At 43.9% G+C, this 13240-nt stretch overlaps 1 protein-coding gene across 1 annotated transcript in view; it reads right to left on the bottom strand.

Moving 5' to 3' along the window:
• LOC104523017 (low-density lipoprotein receptor-related protein 5-like) overlaps positions 1 to 13019 on the bottom strand; it is a gene marked incomplete at both ends in the record, with an annotated part of 16286 nt that extends 3267 nt beyond the window's left edge. The window contains 3 exons of the mRNA XM_010165466.1: positions 6306 to 6496; positions 9354 to 9565; positions 12817 to 13019. Coding sequence (XP_010163768.1) covers positions 6306 to 6496; positions 9354 to 9565; positions 12817 to 13019 — 606 coding nt within the window. The remainder of the gene's footprint in view (positions 1 to 6305; positions 6497 to 9353; positions 9566 to 12816) is intronic.
• Between the last annotated feature and the right edge of the window lie 221 nt (positions 13020 to 13240).

The raw sequence follows: 13240 nt of genomic DNA, 5'->3' as shown, positions 1-13240 counted from the left end.
GAAGAACTTCTTCCTAATATCTAATCTAAACCTCCCCTCTTTCAGCTTAAACCCATTTCCCCTTGTTTTGTCATTAACCAGTGAGCTTCACTGCTGTCACTCAAATAAAACACATTCATCAGGCAAAGCAAGAGGCCAGGACACAAACCTGGTACATCACAACCACAGAGACAGGACCACAAAAGAAACGCTCACGTTCTAACAGCCACACTTCTTTCTTCACCTTCTCTTTTTCCTTCAGTAACCAGCCACAAAACCCAAACTCCAAGTAACTCCCTACACTCGTGAACAGGAACGCTACCAAACGCTCTACAGAACTGTGGAAAAATCTGCTCTCAGTCAACGTGTAAAAATCAGGTAAAATAAAAATGCCTTTACAGCTGCTTTGAACTTTAATTGCTTGCAGACTTCTACTGTGTGCTGCCCTACACTTAGCAACATTTAACTGCTGCTTTTGTTATGCTTGTCCAGGGTGAACAAGAGATTCCAAATTATTCTATTAACTCACAGAAACCATTTTGAGGCTGTATATGCTTATGTATACTGGATAGATTTGATTTTAAAAATGAGGAATCAAACAAAATTGTAACTTGGTGCTTCTTCTGCTCTCTTATTTTGGAATAAAGACCTTATATCTGCTTGTCTCTTCCAATCCCCAACATTCTGTGATTCTGTGAAAATGATATTATGGAATCTGGATACATAATCAAAATGCTATGAGCACTGGATTAAAACTAATTTGCTGCACAAATTACGCAGAGCTCAGACAAGCATGAGTATGTAACATTTATTTCAATTACAGGTTCTATTAGTCTTGCACATAAAATTACCACCTGCAATGACCCTCACTCGACTGTCATGACAGACAGCGTGCATTCAAACCAGATTTACTGGTAGAGAGATCAGAATTGCTTGGACTTGCAATTGGGCTTTTAGTTCTTTAGCCCTGTATTTCTTTTGTTTCCAAACCCATGAGGAAGACATCATCATTTCATCCTGTTCTGGTGTGAGCTGGGCCAGAGCTGGTTCTGTTCAGCAGCCAGAAGAGCGCTGGGGTTTGGGTTCAGCTGGGATTTGTCAGGAGAGAAACGCTGAGAACATCCCCATGTTGCATTTGTGTCCCTGGCACTGAAGGACTTTGTGTTTGTCCCTCTGCAAGCGCAAGATCTCCGGGGCGAGGAATATTGAACTGGATCAGCTCCATGGGCATTGGGCTCTGCCAAGGGGCTGTTCCATCTCCTGTCCCCCATGGGCAGGAGATCCATGAGGGGCTCTTCCTCTCTTGCTCTCTCTGGCTTTGGCTCGGGCTCTGGCTCTCCCGGGATTGCGGTTTCGGGTCGGGATTGTGGCTCCTGCGGGATCGTGATCTGGGAACGGGCCGGGCTTGGTGGGCGGGTGGTGAGCAATGGCACTGGGTGTCACTCATTTGCATATTTTATTATTCCTATTATTACCATTATTATTGTCATTATTATTTTAAGTTTTATTTTATTTCAGTTATTAAATTGTTCTTATCTCACCCTATGAGTCCCCTTACCCTTGCCCCCCAGTTCTCCTCCCTGTTCCCTCACCGGGAAGATTGAGCGAGCAGCTGCGTTTGGCTGCTGGCCAAGTGAATCCACCACACATTCCATTTTCAGCAGAAATATGCATCAACTGTATGTGACAGAACAGTCCTGGTTGTAATCTGATGGTCTGTTATTGTACATACATCCAAAGTACCACCAGATTTTACTCTTGTAAAAGAACAGAAGAGATGCACCTGCACCCATTTCACTAAACCTGATCCTTGGTACCACTCTCCAGCAGTGCAGCTCCTGAGATGTTATCTGTCTTCTAAACAGACCTTAAAATTTAGAAATACTCGGAAACAGTTTCCCAGAAGAAGGTTCTTGGTGAACAAAGCACCTTCTGCATTTGCCCTGCAACCTGCAGAGCACCCTCAGCTCCTATGAACTTCAGTGTCACTGGATTTGCAGACAACTGTCCTTCTGCCAAACTAAGCCTCACATTTTCACCCAAAAGTGCAATTTTCGGCTGCATTCAAGACACAAGAATAGGAAAACCTCATTTCAACTCGATATAAAGAAAAAATCCTTCTGCCTTTGTGGTTTTTCAAGAATTTAGATACAAAAGGCAAGCTGGTTTCCTGAAGGAGATCCTGAATGCCACGCGGTGTAAGGCCACACTGGTGACCAGTCCTGCTAGAATCCCAGCCTCCCAAATCCAGGCCTAAACCAGGCTACAGTCAATGTTTTTTTGGGGTGTACTTCAAGCATCGTCCTTTTTCTCCCTCATCTACAAAAAGCTGAACACTGGTGATTTGGGAAGGTGCTGGAGATAGCACTGGATAAGGTGATTAATCTATATTATAATTATGTTGGATTTCATCTTGAGTAAATGACAGTCTAAATTATTAATGAATAATTTTAAAAGGAGAGGCAAAGGGCACCCTTACCACTGGATGATACAATTAAATTGTTATTTAGAAGAATGTTCAAAATTAAAAACTCGATCCAAATAAATAAAAGGGTATTTTCAACAGATACGGTTAGAGAAAAGAAGAGAAAACGTGTTGAATTTCCACAGTAATTAAATACTTTGATTCCCAGCATGAAACAGATGTGTGGTTTTTTCAAGATGGAAATCAATAGTTAAATGTAAAGAAATTAAGCTGGAAGGACACACAATTCCTCTATTTAAAATCTAATTGAAAACAAAGCATGTTCTCACCGCAGCAGTTTTATAGCTTTTCCAGTCACTTCAACAATAATATAAACCAGTGCTTTTTAATTGACTGGTGTGGGAGAGAAGTTATTTACAAATGGTTTATGAATCTCCCAATATCACCAACAACTCCAACGGAAAAATTCAGGAACCTCAAAAAGAAAACAGTTAGACATGTTTATAGTTCTTTCATCCCTCTCTGAATGTTAAGCATTGGACAGCTGAGGTTATTCCATGATTTAGCAGGATGCTGTTAATCAGGGTGAGGTACAAGCTTCAGAAACCTCTGTAACCATGTCATCTCCCCAAGCCTATGAGGGGATAAGGTTGTCTAGGCCGGTCTCATTAGCATGAAGGATGCTATACACAATTTTGGTCCAATTTATTCAGCAGCTTCAGTTTACACTAAAATCCTTTTGCTAATATAGACCCATTTTAAAGTGATTTGCTCAGAAAATATTTTTAGAGGAACTAATTCAAGCCAACATGACTTTGGCTGTCAAACTTCTGAAGCTGTGATGTAAGACTGCAAAAGAGTTTAAAATTGAAAAAATGCTGTTAACTCATTTAAGAAATCAATAGCTCAGTGAATCAAATTACAGTGAGCTCAGTAGGATGTGCAGACATAGCACTTCAGGACATGGTTTACTGGGCATGGTGGTGTTGGGTTGACGGTTGGACTTTATGATCTTGGAGGTCTTTTCCAACCTTAATGATTCTGTGATTCTGTGAAATACAACCATAGTTTTCTGGCTACATGATACATATCTTCTAGTTAATAAACTTTGTTTTCTCTTCATCCTGTAGCTTTCCCCTGCTTTTATCTTACCTACAGCATTTGATTCTTTAGCTGTGACCCCATCAACTCAATGTGCACTGAAAGCTTTGGTTCAGTATGAACCAGAGAAAGTTTATTTTTCCCTGTAAAAAGAGCTAAAAGAATTGGATTAAAATATATAACCAGTATACAAAGATATGCTTAACATGGAGTTTCAATGTCATGAAAAGGAAGAATGCAGGCAAAGGAAGCTGCAATCACAGGGCACAACTACCAGCGTGTGACAGCCCAGCTGCTGATTTATCCATCTAGCAGTTTACTTAAGTCTTATTGTTGGGTATTATTAATTCAAGACTTAGATCTAAACCAAAAATGACAGACTCCTCTGCACTTTATGCTGTACTGGGCAAGGACAGAGTCCACCTTCTAACTTGTAACGTGACGAGCACAAAGCACCTGCCCCCTGCCCGCCCCATTTGCTGTGACTCACACAATCCCAGAGTTGCCTCAAGTGGAAAAGACCTTTAAGATCATCGAGTCCAACCATGAACCCAACACTGACCAGTCCCCGACTAACCCATGTCCCTCAGCACTGTGTCTACACGACTCTTCAATCCCTCCAGGGATGGGGACTCCACCACTGCCCTGGGCAACCCCTTCCAATGCCTCAGAACCCTTTCAGCAAAGAAATTCTTCCTCACATCCCATCTCAACTGCCCTGGGCACAACTGGAGCCCATTTCCTCTTGTCCTGTCCCTTGGTCCTTGGTGGAACAGACCCACCCCCACCTCTCTCCACCCTCCTCCAAGGGACTTGGGCAGAGCCAGAAGGTCTCCCCTCAGCCTCCTTTTCTCCAGGCTCAACACCCCCAGTTCCCTCAGCCGGGAACTCCTCACACTTGTGCTCCAGACCCTTCCCCAGCTCCGTTGCCCTTCTCTGGACACGCTCCAGCACCTCCATGTCCTTCTTGGACTCAGGGGCCCAACACTGAACCCAGCACTCCAGCTGCAGCCTCACCAGTGCCCAGTGCAGGGGGAAGAGAACTTCCCTGGTCCTACTGGCCACACTGGTACTGATCCAGGCCAGGATGTCCTTTGCCGTCTTGGCCACCTGGGCACTCTGCTGACTCATGTTCAGCCGACTCAACCTTGTGTGTGTGCTAAATCAAAGCAGAAAAAAGGCTGGTTATGTACACACAAGAAGTCCTAGGCGTAGCTAGTACCACTGTGTGCTACAGTTTCATTAAGTAATATGGCTTCCTATTACACATGGGGGCCACCTTTTCATCACCAGCAGCACTAGTTATTGATACTGTCCTCCCTTCTCCATTTATCAACTTCTCCCTGGTACATTCCCCCTCTCCCAAAAGATATGATTTCCACAAACTCTTCTTTGGTGCCTCTTCTTCTCTCTCTCTCTTGTGTTTGTGGGTACCACTTCAGCCACAAAAACAGCATGATCTGCTGCTTTTCTGTCTTGACCTTTTACTTTTGGATTTCCTCCTACAGCAGGTCTCCTTTCATCACTAGACAAAACCCTCTCAGTATCTCTGATGCATGGTGTGATATGTGTCCCACTCTGGCAACCTTTTCTTCTCAAACTTTTCTTCTGAGCTGTTTCATAGGTCAAGTTTTGTCTCTCACCTATCTTCTTCTCTCCTACAAATTTTTATAGGTTCTCTGATGCCTATCCTGGATTGGACATTTTGTGGCTACACAGGCAATTTGATGACACCCCCCCATCCAGCTCAATAACTGATGAAAGGCAAGGGCTGCTTTACCTCCCAGTTCCAGCTTCATGTTTTTATCCCCTCTCTGGCAGAAGACACACCAGTCTGACCTTGGGTCAATTTCAGGTGCTCAAAATTGAACTGTCCTCATAAAAAAATGAACAATTTTCTCCAGTTTTAGTTCACTGCCTCACTGCAACACCAGGGAAGGATGTGACTACATGGCAAGAAGAGAAGAGGCACCAAAAATTGTAGAATCAGCCTTTTAATGGCAGATGCCAATCACTAGAAGAGCTCAGCTTCTACTCCCTCACACTAGTTCACTTCTCTCTGCACTTTCTTTAGGAGTTGCATTGATACATGGATGATGATTAATTGAGTATGAATTATGAGTCAAAAAGGGCCATTGGATCCTCTGTGCTACACTGCTCACCAGATGAGTGAGCCTATTTCTCCACTTCTTCAGCACTATCAAGGGCTTTCAGAAGTCAATGATGACCAGGGCTTTCTAAGATCCATGTGGTCTGTTGCTATGGACGTGGACTAATGCTTTATTTTACTAATATGGGACAATTGCACTGAGTTGACTGCTCTCTGCTGTTTCACAACACTGGTATTCCAGATAAGCTGCCTTATCATCCATCTTAGAAGAAAGCTGTTCCCTTCCTGTTTGTTTTTCAAGCTACCTTGATTTACTAAGCTGTAAAGTCCAGAGAAAGAAAAATGGAAGAGTTATGCAAACTTTTCAAACCATAAGGAAAAAATAAGGGCACGGAGGAGGTGAATCAAGGATTCCATGACTGGCAACACCTATTTAAATCTGATCTTGCAAGAGCTGCTTTCAGAACACATCAAAAGCCAAATGGCTCTCTTGGAGGGTGACAATCATGACAGACATGTTTATTCCAAACACATCAAAGATGGGAGACCACCAGCAATCTTTATCTGTGACTGCCTACACAGAACTGGCAACAGTGGAGACAGAAGTTACTGGGGTCAGCATCAAAGAGGGAGTGATGTCCTATACACACACACACTCTGCTCCAAATGTTTGAACCGCATACCACATACCTGACAAGTCACAGCTTTCGATGCGCTTCAGATCTGCGTCCACCCAGAAAAGCTTTCCAAGTTTGTTGTCAATCACCAGCGCTACCGGTCGGATCAACCCAGTTGTAAAAAGCACTTCTCTCTCTGTGCCATCCAGGGCTGCACGCTCGATCTTGGGAGCTCGCTCCTGCATGTTGGTGAAGTACATGTACCTGAGAAAAAAGACACCAGTTGCTTAGTGGAGAGTTTCCCAAGGGAGGACACTCGCCTTGGCACATGGGTTCTCATTGTAAGTGGGAACGAGTCACACAGGGATGACTGCAGTGACTGCTGCTCCCAGATCTGTCATCTGCAGAACCCCAAATGTTTGCTAAGTGGCATGTTGAACAGCTTGAAATTAATAGTTTTTGTCCTTAACACACCATCCACAAAACGCCTCAGCACTTAGTACCGCTGCACTGGCAGAGGCTTGGAAGAGACCTTCTGCAACCATCTTTGGGTAAAGCTGTCCCCATCTGTGAATCAAAGCCCAGCAGCTCTTGCTAACAAAAACCATTAACTGTCAGCTCCTCTCCTTCTGGGCTGCCTTCTCAGCAAACAGAAGTTCCTACCAAACTTGAGAGGAGTAAGATCATAGAAGGAAGAACAACTTGGACTAGATGACCTTGAAAGGTCCCTTCCGACCCAAACCATTTGATGACTCTATGATTCTATGAACTGAGGATGGCATGTTCCTGATCTATTAGTTCCATTAATTCTTTGTATCCATCCAAGCCAGCTCAGCTGCAAACAGCAGCAGCCTCTGCCCTCCCTCTGCATGGGGAAAAAAGGGCTTGTGCCCCCCGTGATGAACTGAGAACTCCCTCAGGGATAAGTCCACCATTTTTTCAGTGGTGGAAAACATGGGCAAACTCCCCAGTACAGCGACTGACCACTGCACAGCCTTTTGGGGTGGCCCAAGGAAGAGAGGCAACGATACAACTGTGCAGCCAAGGGAGAGGCAGAGGGGAGGATTTCTGGAACTATGGCAGAAGTAGTTCAGTACACAGATCATCCAGCTCTCCCAGGTACGCATAGTCTCTCCTCCATCTTTTCCTCCTTTAATTTAAAATCAGATTTCTCTTTAAACCATTTGACAACCCAGCTAGAAAAGTTGATAGTTCTGGATCAACAAACCCAAACTCCCATTTTAATGGAGAAAGCAGACAAGCTTTTATAAATATAAACTGTGTCCAAGTGACTTAGTCCCAATAAGATCAGAAGCCTTCCTCTAATTCCTCTGTCCCTACGTGAGCTTTTGAACTGTGAAGAGTACACTGAGTATTGTTTAAAAAACTGTCCTGGTTTCACTAGGATAGGGTTAATTTTCTTCTTAGTAGCTAGAAAGCACTGTGTTTTGGTTTCAGTGTGGGATTTGTTATGAGAAAAATGTTGATAAAGTACAAGGTCATCCTGTTTGGTTCCTTTGCAAGTGCAAAGGATTTGGAAGGGGGAAGTGCAGTAATTAGCAAAACACAGAATTGACATTTGGCTCTGCCAATGAGATATTCCATCTCATATCACATCATGGGCAGTACATTAACCAGGGCTGACTGGAAAGCTGGGGGATTCTCTTGGGAATCACTCAGGCTCGCTCTTCCAGGATTGCAGTTTCAGGATCGGGGTTCCTTTCACTCCTCTGGGATTGCTATTGGTGGTGGTGAGCATCACTCATTTATGTATATTATTATTATTATTATCATTATCATCATCATCATCATTTTATGTTTATTTTACTCCAATTATTAAACTGTTCTTATCTCAACCTACAAGTCTCCTTACCTTTGCCCTCCAATTCTCTCCCCCTGTGGAGGGTTGGGAAGGGGAAGGTGTGAGTGGCTGTGTGGTGTTGGCTGCCAGCAAAGTTAAACTACTACAAATACCAACCCTATAAATGCTCCAGAGAAGAGTCTCTGGGTACTACTGTATCCACACAGTTGAGAAATACTGTGTTCAACATCTGTCAAGTACACGGTAAGCCATTTAGTAGTAAATTGGGATTTAAGCATCAGACTTATTAAAGAGGACAGTAAAGGACCATCTTTGACCTCTGAGAATGAAGCTGGGGATGGGGTCTGCTGAATCTAACCAAAACAAAGTTATGTTCTTCCTGCGGGAAATCACTCTAGTGCGTCCTATCTGATTTAATTCATTTCAGAAGTTTTTGAGATACACATCAAGGCAGAACTAACTTAAAAATCTATAGAAAATAAGGGGTTTGTTACCTGAATGGTTGTATCATATGAGAGGTCCCTTTTTTTTTCTCCTAAAAATATTTGTTTCATGATGACCAAATATTTATGAGCCAGATCCACAGCTGATACAAACACAGTGCAAACTCTCCTTTTTTTCCTACAAGGTGGTAGGGCTGTTGCACTCACGCATTGAACAGGAGAATCATAGCATGTTTGATGGTTGTATCATATGAGAGGTCCCTTTTTTTTTCTCCTAAAAATATTTGTTTCATGATGACCAAATATTTATGAGCCAGATCCACAGCTGATACAAACACAGTGCAAACTCTCCTTTTTTTCCTACAAGGTGGTAGGGCTGTTGCACTCACGCATTGAACAGGAGAATCATAGCATGTTTGGAGCTGGAAGGGACCCACAAGGATCATCAGTCCAACTCCTGTCCCTGCACAGGACAATCCCAACATTCACACCATGTCCCTGAGGGCCTTGGCCAAATGCTGCTGGAATCTTGTCAGGCTTGGTGCCATGAGCACCTCCCTGGGGATCCTGTTCCAGTGCTCCACCACCCTCTGGGTGAAGAAGGTGGTTCCTACTTGGGTTAGCTCCTCACTATAACCAACCACGTGGTTGTGTGAAGGAGGCAGCAAGGGAGAAGACGGGAAGAGAAAGCTGGACTCCTTTCAAAGCCAGAAGTGGACAAGCAGTCGCCTAAACCCTGAACAATTGAACATGCAAAAATTCTCCTTTTGAGAACATACAGATGCAACACCAGATCCACACACACAGCTGAGACCTCCCAAGAGTGTTCTGTATAAGGCACAGGCAGGAGACTCACCCTCGCTCTGCATTCACCACGATGGCTCTGGGCTTGTCATGGTCCCCTCGCAGCACCATCCCAATTGACTCGCCATTCAGCCTGTGGACATTGACCGAATTGGTGGTCTCGCAGGTCCAGTACAAGGTATGGCTGTATATATCGATGCTGAGGTCGTGCGGCTGCTTCTCGGGGGTCTGGCTTTGGTTTGGAGTACTCATGACAGTGAAAGGCTGCAAGACAACATATGGGGAACAGTTCCCAGTAATTATTCTGATGATTGACTGAAGAACACCGATTGCACAGACAGGATGGTTTACCTACCTGATGGTCCAGAAACACCTAAAACCACCCACAAGGAAACAACAAACACGAGAAATGTGATAAAGCTTAACAGGAAAAGATTTTATTCAAACTGTGGATTAGAGGAAAAAACATCTGGACAAAATCTGTAAGATGATGCAAAACTCCCCAGAAAGCAGTTGTGGGGCCTCCTATAAGTAGAATTAATTAGCAGGAGATGACAATAGTGAATGTTAATGAATAGAACAATCTTGAATGAAACAATGCAAGGAACAAGGCAGCCCTCCGGCCAGCCCTGTGCCGTTATACAGGCAGCTGAACAAATCTCCCTCTCTTGCCAAAGTCTCCTTACTTTACTCTTTGTAGTGCAGTAGACACTGATTTTCTTTAAGTCCTGGTTTCTCTTAAAAACTAAAATATTTTAATGAAACTTGTTTCTGTTTGCTTCCATGTCAAATGGCTACAGCTCCACTTCACACCCATACTAACCACATCACCTTGCTTTCACCCCATGTCTGGGATGGACCTTACAAAACTTGACATTATGGCCAAGTTCCTGGAATCACTACCCTCCCCTCTACCAATATAACCAACATACTATTTACTACACTTTTTAACTCTGTTGAATAGTAACATAGACTTCAATACTTTATTTCTGTGAAGACCACTAGAGCATATTAAAAAAACCCTGAAGGCCAATCATCTTTCTGTTCCTTGTTTAAAATTACTGTGTGGGGGGCTGTTTTTGGTAGTTGGGGAAGGGGCTACAGTGATGGCCCCAGTGAGAAGCTTCAAGAAGTTTCTCTGGCTCCAAGGCTGACCCGACTCCAGCCTAGGATGAGCCAATCAGTAAATCAAATCAATATTTATGAGGGAACAACTGGTTTTGAAAAGAAGAAGGAGGAGAGAACCTGGAGGAGAGGTCATTGACCTGAACAAAAGATGACCATCGGCCTAAACAAAGAGGAGAGCATCTTTGCCAGGAGGAAGGTGAAGGAAGGGGGAGAACAGAGAACACTGAGATCAGACACTCAGATCAGCAGGCATGGAGTAGGAGAAGGTAAATGGGGTCCCCTGCAGCCCATGGAAGTTCAATGGTGGAACAGATACCCATGTGTAGACCACAGAGGCCTCCATGCTGAAGCAGAAAGCTGAACCTGAGGGCAGGTGTGACTTTTGAGTGCTCGTTTGATGAGCAACAAGACCCCCCCAGAGCCAGGGTGGGAACCCCCAGAAGTGGAGGGGAGGAGGTGCGCTGGACCCATCTGCAGCCTGTGGACGTCCCCATGCTGGATCTGGGGGCTGAGCCCAGAGAGGTCCGTGACTCCATGGGCAGCCCATGTTGGAACACTTTGTTCCTGGACTCTTTTACCCCACAGGAGGGATCTCATGTCGGGAAGAGCAGCAGAGACGAACTGACTGAACCCCCATTCCCTGTCCCCTGTGCCCTGGGGGAGAAGGGAGAGAAATGGGGAGCAAAGTGATGGGAGCCCGGGAAGAAGGGAGGGGGGGGGGAAGGTGCTGTCAGATGTGGTTGTTGTGTCTCACTGTCCTGCTCTGATTGATTGGGAACAAATTAAATGGATTTTTTTTCCCCAAGTGGAGTCTGTTTTGCCCGTGCCCATCAGTGGTGAGTGAGCCCTCCCTGTCCTCATCCCAACCCACCAGCCCTTTGGTGAGTTTCTCTCCCCATCTCACTGGGTGGGGGGGACAGTGCAGGACCTCATGGTCTGAGCTGTGGGTGAAACCATCACAATTACACAGGCTCCAGTAGTGCACAGCCAATCCCAGTGCCACTGGGACAGTAATACTCCTGGCAGGACTCAAACATCAAAATAGCCTTCAAAGGTGACTGCTTCTGGTGACATGATAATGGGGAGTGCTCCCAATCCAAACACAAAAACAGTACCAGAAAAAGTTCTGATGGGTCAAGAAAGCTGAAGACACCATTACATGCTCAGCTTGAGTCAACTGAGTTACCCAACAGAGCAGCATCACTTGGGAAAGTTGTATTTCCACAATTTGGCTTTAAGCCCCCAGGTTCTGCACAGCGATGGACAGGCTTTGTGCTTTTTATACAAAGCTTTATCCCTATTTTGTCTTGACAGCGTGCCTAGGAACAAAAAGAAAGAATTCTTTTCCTGAAATCAAAGGTAACATTACCCAGGTATGAAATCAATATGCATCATCTACAAACAGCACCATTTAGCAAAATTAAGTAAATATAGTTAGCGAAAATTGGCAAGTCATTTTCAGGGGATCTACATCTTCAAAGCTGTGCGACCACAGCAGAGGAAACCACAGCGCAAACGAATCTCCACTGCAATTTGCACCTAGCAAGTACCAAAGAGAAGCTAGGCTACAGTAATTAGCACCTAGTATCATCCCAAAAAGCAAAAGTAAAACTCCATCAAAATTCACCCACAACCCATCTAGCTGCTTATCTCAACATAACTCCTCCTCCCAATCTTAAAAGAAATGACCAAAAAATTAAATTGGCATCCCTTCCTTGAAAGGAAACTGTAAAACCTCTGAGTCCCTAGATGCATGAAGAGACCAGTCCATTCCCACTAATATCATGTCATATTATTTAGATATGACTGTCCAAGAACTAGGAAAATAGAAACTTGCCCATTCTAAATTTGTTTTAGGATACCATACAAACCACAGTTTTAAAAGAATCTCTTATTTGGACCTGAGAGTTGAGCTGTGGTAACACATAACACTACCTGGAAGAAGAGTACACTTATTTCCACTGTTGTGTGAATAACTAGTGCGAAATAATAATGTCCCCAACTCAGTAAAACGATGAAGCACGTGGAGAAGCCTGTCCCTGTCTGGGACCCAGCCTACACTCACTCAGGGTTTAACTACTGCTTGGACAGCTGAGAATTTTGATTTGCAGAGAGCTTTACAGTGATGACAACAATCACATAATTGGCACCCACAGTTACTGATTTCAGAATAGAATTTATCTGTCCTGACTAGAAATGCTGAGTCTGCCTCACTTCAGTGCCCACTCTTAACTAAAGAGTGAAATTCAAGGCTTATACTTTCAGATACATGTGATGTACTATATTTCACTTTGTGTATAAATTAAAATCCCCCCTCTGCAAGTCAAGCACAAAGTACAAAGCACACAAAAAGACAGCCACAAAACTACATACACCACATAACTTGCCTGAGTGCCATCATCTTTGGCTCTTTTTATAATATTCTGACGTCCATCCACCCAATAAATCAGTTTTTCTAAAGGATCATAATCAATGGCCTTTACATTCCTTAGACCATGCACAGGCAGGATGATGTCTGGACTCTGCTGATCATCTGGTATCATTCGGCTGATTGCAGATTTCTGGCTAAACAACAGGAAGTTGGCAGGGGCTGAAACAAGCCAAAACAGAATCCATCAGAAAATGCAACTCACATGGTCAAAAATCCACCCACACAGAAGACAAAGAATATTCAGGACAAAATCTCAGAGAGACAAATATATTCATAATGAAAACGAAGGTAAATTGTAACTGGAGATTTCTGCTATTAAGTTGAAAGTGTTTCTTTGTGCATTTCTGGAAGGTAAACGTGCACACCCTGACCGAGTATTT

This window comes from Antrostomus carolinensis, unplaced genomic scaffold (assembly GCF_000700745.2).
Source record: "Antrostomus carolinensis isolate BGI_N321 unplaced genomic scaffold, ASM70074v2 scaffold20003, whole genome shotgun sequence".
Taxonomy (NCBI): domain Eukaryota; kingdom Metazoa; phylum Chordata; class Aves; order Caprimulgiformes; family Caprimulgidae; genus Antrostomus; species Antrostomus carolinensis.
The sequence above is the reverse complement of the archived record's forward strand: the minus strand, read 5'-3'. Positions and strand labels throughout refer to the sequence as shown.